The 13719-nt window shown below is 45.4% G+C and overlaps 1 protein-coding gene across 1 annotated transcript in view; it reads left to right on the top strand.

Annotated features, from left to right (window-relative positions):
• The first annotated feature begins 3134 nt into the window (after window positions 1-3134).
• The window catches only part of UBTD2 (ubiquitin domain containing 2), a 61630-nt gene continuing 51045 nt past the window's right edge, over window positions 3135-13719 (top strand). The window contains exon 1 of the mRNA XM_052771906.1: window positions 3135-3244. Coding sequence (XP_052627866.1) covers window positions 3175-3244 — 70 coding nt within the window. The 5' untranslated portion in view covers window positions 3135-3174. The remainder of the gene's footprint in view (window positions 3245-13719) is intronic.

Here is a 13719-nt window from a genome sequence, read left to right as displayed (position 1 = left end):
GACTCCACGGTTCTTTCCTGCTTCTGCTTCCAGTGGGACCTTTGGCAAATAACCTCATCTCTCTTGTCTCCCTTTTCCATCTGTCAGAGGAGGATGAAAGAGATCTGGGTAGACTTTCACTTACAGTGATAAGACTTTGATACTACAGTCCCGGGTAGCACTGATACAAATCAAAATGTTGATGCCTGAGACAGAAGTTTCAGCACTGGTGCAATTTGTCAGCATCTCATACTTGTTCCCACGCAAAGATGAATCATCAGAGAACAGGGATTTGTCATACTGTATCATCATGTGATGGCAAAAACCACCACCATTGACTGCAAGCAAACAGTGAGATCCCAGTTGGAGAGAAAAACTGGTGAAGTATACAAAATATTTTAACATACAGGAATATATAGGAAATAACCCTGACAATGCAAATGTAGATCCACTTAGTGCTTTTCCACCTGCTGCATTCCTTGGGCCATGAACCCCGTCACTCTGGCCCTCCTAGTACAACATGCAGTTCAGTAGCAGCTTGTGCCGAAAGAAAATCCTTTAGCTGTTGGCACTGTAGGGTTTATGACCCACAAAGAATAATTTCCAACCATATAGGGTAGTTGTACCTATATGGAACAGTCAATTCATTACACCATTTAATTTGTGAAACGACACTTCTGATCTTCAAAGTGTTTTACATCCCACACATTGCAGGCAGTTAACAAGTAATAAAGAGTAAGAATTAATTAATCCTAGCCATACCCCCAAGAGATATGTAGACAAACATTAATCTACCGATAGAAATAGAGCAACCGAGGTTATGTGACTTGTCCAAGGCCACAGTGGTATCTAGGGCAGAGCCAAGATTAGAGGGCAGAAACTCTGATTCCAAAGCTCAGAGCCTGCCTTTCATGATACTTATTTTGAGGAGGAATATAATCTTCAAAATAAATAATCTGTTCAGAAAAAGTCTTGGTTTGTCTTCTGTACTTTATTAGTGCATTGCAAGTACATCCTGATACATGGGGTCAGGCAGTCAATATTGACTTTGGCCCATCCTGTGTGTTTATATACACGCAAATACATATATCTGTATTATACACAGTATGTGTGTGAGAACAACAAGGTATCTAATTAAAGAGTTTCATACCGAATATGCAGAATAACAAGTGTCAATGTGCTATTGCAAAGCTCCACAAGCAGACCGCTGTCTGAGCGTGGACATACTTTCCCACGCCAGCTCGCAGTCCTGCAGCCACCCCGTTATGGAACAGAGTCACATTGTATTTAACCCCCTTCAGCCTCACTGATGGGCATTTTTGGGATCTCACTGGGCAGGATGATATCCAGAGGTAGAAGCCCTCCCAGTACGCATCCTGCGAGCCTCACTGCAATCCATGCTTTCTCTGCAGAATTACCATACTCCGATGATGATATACCCACATAAACACCTACGCTCATGAAAATTTGCAAGCATCCTTAACTTTCATCTGTATTCCTACAATTCTGAACAAATTACGTTCAATCCAAAATAAAAAAAAAAATATACCCGGCATACCTTTGATTATACCTGTGTATGTTCAGGCAAACCCCCGTGTGGCCCTGAGATACAACCTGAGAAGAAAACTAGAACAACTGAGCTTTATGTGTTTCCTTTATCTGGTTTAAACTTCTGCACAGGCAAGGAATTTTTGCTTTTCTTGTAATTAGTGTGCATGTGTTCAGACTCTAATAATCTTTCCTTAGGTTTTCTTACCAGTCCTGACCTTCCTATTTGGACCCATAAAGCAGACCAGCTCTACATCTTTTTGTTCTTGGATGATAAAGTGCTCAGCATTTTGCACTCAGCTTATCTCATACATTTGGGATTTTAATTATCGACGCAAGTGCCTTCCCAAAGGCTGGTTGGTCTTTCGGTACGAAGATTATGTAGGAAAATTAATGGTGGAAAAATGGGTTTGTCCATCTGTTCCTGTCACTGTGGTGACTATGAGCTCTACAAACAGCTATGCTATTTTAGTTCTAAAAAATACATTTGCAATGTCATCTTTAAGGAGGTAAAATATGCTCAGCTTTTGTTTTCTGCTATTTTGTGTATCAGAACATTATGCTGCCATGTACAGCAGAGCGTGCGGGGAACCCAGAGCACAGTCTGTTACCATGCCTTATTTTTTGCACTGCCTGCTTCCATTTTTCAATGTTCTGACTTACTGCTGGTTGTTTCAAAGAGCTACAGTGCATCTGATAGCGTATGAACCATAACTGCCTGAATCCACGGCGAGATTGCTACCGAAATAATATAACCCCTCCAGGCGTGAAGCGCACAAAAGTCAAACTTTTCTTCTCGGGATGGAAGTCCGGTGCCGATTGACCAAGAGGTACTGATTTTGCTTAGTTTTCTTTTACTTTAAACTGGCAGTCTGTTAACACAGAGGTGGTTGGATGATTGGTGGGATACAGATTTATCTCCGAGTGCGCGTGTACCGTCTTTTCATGTGCAGACATAAATAACATAGGAAAGCTCGGGAAAGTCCCGGACCGCACAGCAAGAAAAAATAACTGCATCTCGCCACCTAAGGCCCCGGCGACCCAGCCGGCCCGGCCAGGCGGGCCCTGCTCGCCCGACCCCTGCGCCCTCCGAGCCTGGAAGCCGCCCGGGGCCGCGCCGCAGCGCTGCCCGCAGCCGGGGGCGGTCGGCCCCGCACGGCCCGGAGAAAGCCCGCGGCTTTCGACCTCCTCCCCCGGCCGCGCTGCGCCCCGGCCCGCGGCCCGGCCCGACCCCCGCGGCGGGGCCGATCGCGGCGCCCCGGGGCCGCGCGCCAACTTCCACCGGGGCTTCGCCCTGCGCCGCGGGGCCGCCGCCCCGGGGCGGGGGGGGGCTCGGGGCAGCCTCAGGCTCGGCGTTGCCGGGCCGCGGCCAGGCCCACGCCGGCCTAAGGGCCGCCGTGGCGCAAGGCCAGGCGAGGCACGGCGGCGGGCCGACCGGGGCCGCGACGGCCCGGGGCCGGGGCGGGCCCCGGCGGGCCGGAGGCGGAGCCGGGCGGCGGGAGGAGGCCGCGCCTCGGGGGCGGCGTTGCAGAGCGAGGAGGCGGCTCCGGAGCCAACGCGCCTGCCCGGCCGGCGGCGGAGCTCGGCTACAGGGGGAGGGGGGTGGGGGGGCGGCTCGGCGGCGGGTCTGCGGGCCGGGCGGGCCCCATGGGCGGGTGTGTGGGCTCCCACCACGACTCCTCGGGCAGCCTCAACGAGAACTCGGACGGCACCGGAGGTGAGCGCCGGGTCCCGGGTGGGGTTGGGATGGGATGGGGGCGAGTGGGCGGCCGGGCCGCCCCCGGCGTCGCGGGGGGGGGGGGGGGGGGGGGGGGGGACGGACACGGACCCCGGGTCGGGCGCTGCGGGCCGGGGCCTGCGGCGGGGGACGCGCCCGGGGCCGGCGCTGGGCGAGGGAGCCGCGCTGCCCTCGCCGGCCTCGGGGCGCCGCGCCCGGCTTCCCTCCCTCCCCACACACACCCCCCGCGGCCGGCCCCGGCGCGGCCTCCCGGGCCGCAACTTTCCTGGGGCGGCGGGGGGCGTGCGGGGGGGCGTGCTGGGCACCCCGGCCCGCTTACAGCGCCCGGGGGCTCGGCGGGGTGGCCGGGTGGGCGCAGCCCCGGCGGGCGGAGCCCCCCGCCCTCGGACGCGGCCCCGTGGCTGGGGGCTCGGCGGCGCGGCCCCTCCGCCGGGCCGGCGCGGCCCGGGGGCAGGCGGCTGATGAAATAAAGACGGGCTGGGGAAAGGGCCTGCCTGGGGCTCCCAAACTTTGTTTTCCTTGGGCTCAGCTCCTTGTGGTGTGCGGAAAATGATTCTTCAGATAACTTAGATCCTGGCACTGGTGCGGGTTTGGGTTTTCTTTTTATTCTCTCCAAGAAAGATGGATGCTTTCCTCCAGCCTAAATCACCCGTGCTAAATAATCAATTTCCAGCGACTTCAGATGCTGGAGCTGCGCGTTCCCACTCGTGTGCAAGCGCACACCTACTCGGCGAGCGTAGCTGATGTGGAAACGCTGCTGCAGTGTAAGCGGCCTCTACTCTTAACGTTTTTCTCTACCTAAATGTCTGAATGATTGCTTTTTCAACGTTCTTAGGTTTGTGGACCCCTGATGTTCTCCAGCTGAGCTGTACATGCTTTATAGTCTTTTAAAGTCAGCCTACCAACAGGACACTTGGCTTATAAGTAGTCCTCACACATACAGGGTCCACAGATCTCAGGTTGAAAATTGCTGACCTAGGTCTACATTTTCCCCTGTGCTTTACGGAATATTATTTGTCAGTCTGGTTTTATTTCGGATGCCCCAGCTGATAGATATTCTGTTGTATCAGTGACCTTGCTGTCATTCCATAATGTAAAAAAAAAAAAAAAAGAAATGCAGCACTTACAATTACATCTGAAGCAGCCACCTGCTGATTAATGCCAGATACATAGTTCATAGAAACACCAGAAAGTCCAGCTGCTAAGAACTGTGTAGGATTTAATCACATCATTGTCATTAAAGGGAATTTTATAGCTTTGTCTAGTGTGAGTCTTCCTTACTCTTCCCCTCTATTAAAAAAAAGGGGGAAGAAGTGAGTTATCTAAAATGCATCTGTACTAAGCAAACTTACCAACCAGTAAAAAATGCAAGAGTGTCAGTGCGGAAGTGACCAGAGGATACTAAAAGTCACAAAAAAAGAATGGCAGGAATCATTACATACCCAAAAAATCGTGACTGAAAAATAGCATTAAAAGCTACGTTGACATTTTTTCAGAAACCTGCTTCAGTAGCTAGGTGATATGAGGTGAGATCATGTCACAGAAATAGCCTCAGTTTAATTTCCTCACTCTTATCTTGCCTGTGATGTCGAATGAATGAGGTGGGAGGGAAAAAACTATCAGAGTTTGGCTGATAATGTAAAATAGTCTTATTACACACCCAGTAGCAGCACATGAGGTGGGCAGTCTCCATCCAAGTTATCTACAGATTGCTGTCCCGGATGGACTTACTGGGAGCATGTTCCTGCTTGGCGTTCACATGGCATGACACACTGCTGCTTTGGGGTTAAATAACCTATTGTGCTTGGTGCATTAGAACAGCAGCTGGGTTTTTCAAGATGTAAGAGATGCAAAATGCATGTCAGCTGGCTTGTGTTGATTCATGCTCTAAGGATAATGGTCCTTAAGGTTGTCTCGCTGAAGTGAGAAGTGATGAAATTTCAGTTGAATTATGGGCTGCTTAGGACTGTCTTAAACAATCAGCTACAGTGTGCAATAGCCTGTTTTGTAATGTTACGTATCTGTTCCTGCCTCTCAATAAGAAAAAAAGGGGGTGTAGGTTAAGCTGAAAGAACTGCAGAATATCTTTTATAAATCTGACTCCTGAGATGTCAAAGTCCAGCCTGCAGGAATTCTTAGCTTTACAAATTCTGCAAATGTGCCCACGCCAAGTATGAAATCTGACTTGCTCTCTCAAGGGAGCTTATGTCTTGAGGCACCAGCAAGTGAACCAGCTGAAGCACAAGCGAACACGATTTGGAGACTAGAATTGCGCAGAAAGGCAACTTATTCCTGTTTCCCATATAAGGCTCATTTCCTCCAGCTCCTAGGCTGTGACCTACTCTGGTGTATTTGCTTTCAGATTGCTGTCAATAAGCAGGGCCAGATCATTTATAAGTCTCAGGAAGGTATTTTGGAACAGAAACATCTCAATTCTAACCAGAGCGTTGCCAGTGATGGAGTTATTTTGGGGAGGCTTTGTCTTTTCCCCAGAATGGAACAGTTTCTTGGAGAGTTATGAGTGGCCATGAGATTGATTAGGCAGTAATAGCAGTGCTTGATGCTGTGTAAAAGTGGGAGCTGGATCTCAAGTCTAATTCATACTGGTCTCAATCCATTACAGTGCTGTGGGGAGCTGGCAAAATCTTGCTCAATTGAATCACTGGACTCGAGATGAGGATTTGCCACATGCCCATATTCTCCTCAGTCCTTTTGTCAATCACTGGCACTTCCCATTACTTCTCTGCTGCTCGGCAAAGCTGACAGCGTGCCCTGACCGCGTGCGCTTCCTTTGTCTTTTACTATTGGTATTTTTCAAGGTCAAGATACTTGCATGTATCTGGAGAGTCATTTCATATACTCAGGTGTGTCTCTGTGTGTAAGATTGAGTTAATAAAAAATACCAGCTCTCCTATGTATGTGTACCAGCTTATTGCATGTTTCTGTTCGCATTGACCGAAGCAGGAGGAGTCTGTTCCTTAACAAGAATTAAACAGATGCTACTCTGCCCATCCTGCTGGAAATGAAATGGTCTTTGCAGATTGGTACCAGCTGTTTCATTATCACTGCTCTTTTTAGCAAGTTTTCATTTTAACAGAATATTGTTTGTTGTATTTGGGGAAAAGTTCCTGCCTCGACAATCGGTGCGTTGTAGTCCTGCAAAGCGGTATTGTGGTGGGTGGGTGCCATGGATGGTGAGATGGATTTATTGGTGACTTGTTAAAGGAGATACAAAGAAGAATAAAACATGATCACTAGGTGGTTTATAGACACAGGGTTTCCCCCCCTCATCCCTTTAGCTCAACTGTCTCCCATCCGGCATTCCAGGCTTTCAGGAGCTGAGCACCACATCTGTTCTTGCTGTGCCTTGTCAAAGGTGACTGAGTTTCTGCAGGATGGTGAGACTGGGGGAGAAATAGCTGTTCTCTAGCCACTTACAGGTTATGTGACTTCTTCAGTCGTGTGGTCGGAAAAGCATTGGGTTTGGAGTTAACTGCTGGAAAACTCTGCGCTTGTGTCTGTGTGTAAGGTTTAATAGTTCATCAGGTATGTGCAGTTTAGCAAAAAGAGGAGAACTTGCATTGCCAACTTACCATCCCCACAGGCAAGTCCTTTCTGGAGGGCTCTTCTTAAATTTCTTTTCTTTCTTTGGAGGGGATCAGTGGGATGGAAAAGGAGAAACGTGAACCCGTTCATTTTCTTCTGGCAAACTCTTAACCCTGTTAGAAGTTGCATATTACTTTGTCTTACTTGGTAAAGTTCAGCGAGACAGTTATTTGTGTGGAATAACGAAAGGGCAGGAAATCCAGTGTCTAGAAGTATGGGCATGACAAGTCATTACAGATTAAGCCTTTTGGCTGCCGCTGTCTGATGGCTGCTGCGCTCTCCTTGACACGATGTTTGCCTGCCTGCTGGAGTTCTTATCGCCCTTCTTTGTTATAAAAGATGCTGATTCTGTTTGAAATTTGTCTTCTTTACTGCTGCCCCTATCACCCAGCAGTGATAATAGGGACAAGTGGAAATACGGCTGCACATTTGACTGACACGCTAGAATAGGGATTACTAAAAATATAAATTCCTCCTGCAGTATTTGATGCAGTGCTAGCACTTTGTTAACTTCTGCAAAGCCAAATATTGTGCTCAACCTCTGCTTTTGGTAACCGGACAACAGTTTCTTAAATATTTTCCTTAGAGTACTGTGCAGTGCTGCATATCACATGTCTAATTTGAAGTTACAATAACTGCTTTCATGGTGCTTCTATGGAAGACTGACCAAGGGAATTTGCATATTAAGTAGTCAGATTTGTTGCTCACAATTGGACTAATACAGTAGGGCTATGCACGGCTTGCACGGGGCAGGGGGGTTAAACAAGCGTCTTATGACTGAGCAGTTAATAGCATTTGGTGCCTACCCCCTGTATTGGAGCATACAAAGAATCTCCCACTTCCAGATTGCATTTTGGTTATTTTAGCTGTTGGTTGCAAGCTGTGATGGTGCATGCCTGCACGCAGCACCTTTCTGGGGTTTCATTGACATCTAAAGGAGGTAGATCTAGACTTCAGGTAGCTCTTGCTGTTTTGTAATGCAACCCTGAAATACGGCGCTGGACATGTTTTTGCAAAAGTAATATTAAATCAGAGCTGGCATTAGCTGTTAGGTCTTAACTGTGGCTTTTTTTTTTTATGGAATAATAAGAAAAGCTTAGTATGGCTCTTACAGCTTGCTCTAAATCTCTCATGATCTCCACAAGAGTACGTGTGGTTTTTATCAGGGCTTTGAATAAAAGTAGCCTTTAATGACTTGGTTTCCTAAGGGCTGGGCACTCACAGCCTCCTTGAGATTATTAGGGTCTGTGGATCTTGTGCTGAGAACACCTGATAAGTTAGTCCCAAGTATTTTTCTACTGGAATATCACTTTGATGGTATGAGACTTTTCATTTGTAAACTAATAGACTTTGTTTTGTTTCTCAGGTGATAATAAGTAACTCCTAGAAAATGAAATAAGGTGTTATTTTTACTGTTAATAAGGGCTGACGAACACAGCTGTTCAGTTTCCTTTTTGGCATTGCTCCTCCATGTAATTGTTTGTTTGGTTTCTAGATGAAGTGATTTGTTTTAATTTCTCTGTTTGGGATTTCAGTGTTGAAAGCAGCAACGTCCTCCTTCACTGAATATTAAATATGATAAATTGAACACCCATTGTGCTTTAGAGATTTTTGATAAATGGAAAATATTATTAGTTGCCTGTTTGAATAAACTCTAAAAAGCAGCGATCCACTCTTGTTGCAGCAGGTAATATGATAGCTATTATTTTTCATGTGAATGTTGAATAATATAATTCATGAGTCACAAATTATAGTTGAAGCCAGAAATAAAGATTTGCCTTATAGTTAAGTCTTGCCAATTCCTGCAAGTCTTCTTGCAGGTAAAAAGAAGGATGAAGTTGGCCACAGCTGATCTGGTTACCCAGCTCCTGGAAAAAAGAAAGAAAATAAATATCTGAAAAACTTCAGACCAGATGACCGTGTTTGAGAAATGAATACGACTGCTCCTTTGCTGTTTTATAAGCAAAAAAGGACTCTGATAATCATACGGTTTGATGTAAAAAGCGCTTTCACCCTGTCTTGTAGAGAAACGCTGTGCATAAGTCAGTTATGTTTTTAGGCAGTTGTTTCCAATTTGCTACCTCTGCTTCACTGCCTTAAAATTCAGACTCCTTTGATGCAAATACTTCAGGGTTTGGGTTTTTTTTTTTTCCTCTTAGTCCTTAATTTTTTTTTTTTTTTTCTGCCCAAATTGCTTATGCCTGCTACAGGAAGGTAACTTGTGCTGGCCAGTAGGTGCTTCATGATCCTCCAAATTCTTTCTTGCCAGATTCAAAATGACTTTTTGAGCGTGGCTGGTGCAATATGTCCATCTTCCCCTGCAAAGAAGCCAGATCCCAGTGCGTCTGCAGCTGTGCAGCATGGCTTTCGGAAGTAATGCATGCTCTGAAGGAAAATGCAGGAAAGGCTTGGTTTTCCTTCCCATGGGGTGTTCCCTGAGAAGAGGCGCAGCTGGGTGTACAGCTGTGAGCTTTCCCTTCCCAGAGCTGGTGCATTGCTGTCTCTGGAAGGGAAGAGTATTTCTATGGGGCAGTTCTGCCACCCAGCAGCCAGGACGAAGCAGGGAAGTGTGCGTGTGGCATCTCTTGGGCGCATAGTGCCTAAGTGGCAACTTAAAGGCATTTGTTCACCTTCATCTTTCCTACATGCAGGTGCCTCCGTTGAAGTTTGTGGGTTTTATTTTTCTTCCACCTGGAAGCTCTGTAGGACTCTTCTTTCTTTTGCAAAAGTCACAATTTGAAATTGAGCCTTTCTAAATCTTCCTAATTCTAGTTTTAAAAGCTGCTCCATTTAGAGAGCTGTAGTCATCATGATTGTAGTAAAAATAGAGTAAGCAGGCGGATGAAGTGGTGCTCAGGGATGTCTTGCCAGTTTGGGATGCTGAATTTCAGCATGCAGAAAGGTGCTGACCTTGGGTGGATGCCAGGGCGATGCAAGTGATGCATGTGTACGGTGGGCTTTGAGAGGCATCTGCTTGCTTTGTTTACTGAAAACCTATGGGCTCTGTTTGCTCACAGCGATGCTAAGCCTTTGGCGTTTGTGTTGTGACTTGGCAGGGCTGGCGAATCCGCATGTCGGGAGCGAGCACACAGGGCACATCGGATCCACTCGCTGGGGAAGCGCCTGTGCCACGGCTGCTGGCCCCACTGGTGGGGGGCTGGTGCCTGGCATCGCTCGGCGTGGGAGGCTCAATTACCCGAAATCAGAAGGGAAAGCCTATGAAGTGACCTGTTCTGTGAAGCAGGTGGAGTACAAGGAAGAATAAAAAAGCTGAAGTCAGTAACCTGGTTTCTGGCTGTTGAATGAAACACTTTACTTGCACTCTTGAGGTTTTCAGTTACAGCTTAATCTGCTGCCTATATGTTGTCTGGCTGAAATCTAGGATTTGAAGAAAGAAGTGTTCCACTGCTTGGGAAGCAAAAAAGTGCAGGTTTTGGTGTGGTTTGTTTTTTGTTTGTTTGTTTGGTGGGTTTTTGTTTGGTTGGTTTTTTTGTTTGGTTTTGGTTGGTTTTGTTTTGGAAAAAAAAAAAAAACCACCAAACCTTTTTGCTCATATTCTGATTGTGTTTCCAGTGTGAAAAGTGCAAAATCTAATTCAGTGTTTCCTACTGAGTTACCAATATCAGTTGAAGAGTGGCGCATCCAAGAGCAGCATCACTGCTTGTTGCACTGTTTGTACAGTTCATGGAAAACACCTATAGCATAGTATGTAACTTGATATTTTACTGTGTTGAACTGTGTGCAGTAAAATATGCAGGACGTGTAATGTGGTTTATTTAAGGTTCAGCTGGAACCTGAATTTTGCATTTGCTGCCTTCTGCTGACCCTGGGCTGATCTCGCAGCTATTAGCCAGGTAGTAGCTTTGTCTCCTGGCACACTCAGATTAGGTTTGTGCAATGAGATGTGGACAAAAGATGGGGTGGCACAAACTGCATAAAGGGTTTATGTTATGTTTCCCACCTTTGAAGTAAATTAAAAGCTATGTCTTAAATGCTGAATGGGGCTGGAATTTCTTAGGCTACCTTAAATATTTAAAATGACATGAGTAGCCTGTCATCCTGAGACTTTACAGTACTGAGAGGTAGAGGGGCACTGCAGGTTCTGCAGGTAATAGGTGCATGACCAATTAATACATGCTATCAATTTGCAGGAGCTGTCCTATATCCAGTTGATCTATTAGGGCCTAATGTGAAGCATTTGAAAATTGTACTTCATAAAGTGGAAATACTGGTGAGGATAGGGATCCTTGCTGCTGTGCTTGCGTATTAGATCACTTTAACAGCTCCTCCCTTCATCCTTTTCTCAATGTCCTTTTCTCTTCCCATCTCCCCCCCTCCTTAGTGAACATGATTTAAAGGAAAAATTCAAAGCCCTGCTTGAAAGCCATTTGTGGGAGGAGATGGGCACAGTTCTGAAGAAATGATTCTTCGCTTCTGTAGAAACTCAGATGTGCTGAAGGATTTTTTTATATATATATATGTATATATATAAAAAGACATTCTTGTGCTGAAGATTAGGTAGAAGGGAGGGGGTTTGGGGAGTTCTGATCTATCGTGTGGTTTTCCCGTGTTCTCAAACATGAAAGAAAAGGCACTTTACAAATGGTAGTGAAGAGTGCTTCAGTAGTTTTCAGTGAGAACAGGTGCTGCCCAGGGGAAAAAGATTAGAGACTAAAATGTGAAAATGTATCATGCAATGCTGTAGATTGCATGTTATCTTTGCACATGTTTAATAAGGAAAGATTACCTGTAAAACATATATATAGTCAATCTACCATTATTGACACTTTTCTATGAATAAATAAAATATTTTTCATAAAATGAAATTATAAACATTTTATAGTTCATAACAACTTACAGTTTATAATAATAATAAATGTAGCAACTATAAATAATTCTTAGTTCAGACAACATATTGTGTAGGAAGGCATTTTTTACCTTTTCCCAGTTTGAGAACACTCTTAGGGCCTGAGACGGCATTGGGAACAGAGTACAGTAGTTTGAGGTTGGAAGCTTGTTACCTTTGTATTTTTAAAATTCAGTCATGGAGCTCAATTTCTGCTCTCACGCTGTGATCAAGGGCACTCCGGATTCATGAGAAGGATCTCTCATGGCATATACTTTGTCACTTTAGTTTTCCATCACAGAACTATCATCTCCTGTGATTTCTTGTCTGTATGGGTAAATACAGTCTTTTTGTAAAAGAGTACCTTCGGAATAGCGGATAGTACCTGCAGCTGGCAAATGCCATTTTCTCCTGCCAATTTTTTTTGGCAACCTGCTGCTGCTTGAGCGCCTGAGCCTACTGTAGAGCATCAGCAATCACAGCATAATGGCTGGCTGCTGAAAAGGTAAATGGTTTAAGTAAAAATTGCTAATTCACACGCTTCATATGTACTGCATAAACTATTTCTTGGCAAAGGTATAGGGAAATGTTGCATATGTCATATATGCTGGACTTCTTAATGCCTTCAGAGTGTTTTCAGATGCATTTGTTTTAGCTTTGGTGCAAGTAAAAGCTGTGTACGTCAAAATAATTTCTTTAATGCAGGATGCTTAGCTTTCAGTTGGGCTCTCACCCGATGAACACTTCTGAACCTCTCTTGCGTGAGTCGTTGCATTGCATATATGTACCCCATGGGGGACAGGAGGGACCTGCTGTACGTGCAGGGCCATGCTGGAAGGTGGGGGGGGGACACTCGATGTCTCTGAACATAGAAGCATGTTTTAGATGCTTTTTTTGGTGCAGGACCGTACTGCAGGTAAAAGTCTCGGTTCTACTAATTGCAGGCTCTGGTTGCTGCAAGCTTGTTAACACACGGGCTGAAGCGAGGGTGAGAAGACACAGGCAATAAGCAGTTTGGAAGTGTTAATGGGAAGCAAAGCATAGCATATGTGTTAAATAGTTTGGAAACCATATACGTTATCTGAAGGTTGGACTAACAATTTCACTAACTCTTGCTGGATGTATTCGCAAGGAGGCTATATTTGGTGGCAGCAGTAGTTAAACATACGTTCAGATGAAGCTTAGCACTCGCAGTCCTTCACACCTCTAAGTAGCAGCATCCTTCGCTGTTCCCAGATTTGGTCTGGTTGCCTGTTCGGGCCCTGCTTGCTGAGGGCGAGCAAATCTCTTCCTTTGCCTGTGCATTACGTACATTCGGTGCATGTAGTGAGCAAACCTGCTGAATGGGTGGTAGATTACAGGTCCCAGCTGAGGGTTAGCACTTTGAGGGGCGAAGAAAGGGAAAGCTGTCAAATACCTATTTAAACTTTTTTTTTTTTTAAAGAGTTGGAACTCACTTGTGAATTGCATGTTGATGACTTGGCTCAGTAAAATACATAACAGACTGATTTTTTTGTTAATTTTTTTTTTTTGCTATGTGCCTACAGAAGTACATTAAAAGAACAAGGATTGCTATAAATACAAGCAATTATCAAATAAAAATATGTTCTGTAAAATACTTATCAATATCGGATATTATACTAAGACAAGTTTAAATGCTAATTTGAGATAAGTTCTCTTACTCATTTGTGTGTTGGTTTTTCACATCTATAGATCTCTGTTGTATCTTTATCCAAATCTAAAACTAGTTCTGGTGCCAAAACAGCTTGAATTGCAACAGAAAACCACATGCGTATTGAAATCACATTGCTTGATTAAAGTCACATGCTTTAAATCAGTCGCATATTTTATAGCCTCATGCCGATGTTACTTAATGCAATGTCCCATCGCTGCCTTAACACAACCGAAACAAGCGCATTCGTTGTATGTATCCAGGACACTCCAGCTGCTGCACTGATATTACAGCACAAAAATAGCTCCAAAAATACTACAAGCTCGGTTT

The sequence above is a fragment of the Harpia harpyja genome, chromosome 20 (genome assembly GCF_026419915.1).
Source record: "Harpia harpyja isolate bHarHar1 chromosome 20, bHarHar1 primary haplotype, whole genome shotgun sequence".
NCBI classification, from domain to species: domain Eukaryota; kingdom Metazoa; phylum Chordata; class Aves; order Accipitriformes; family Accipitridae; genus Harpia; species Harpia harpyja.
This window is presented reverse-complemented; position numbering and strand designations above follow the sequence as displayed.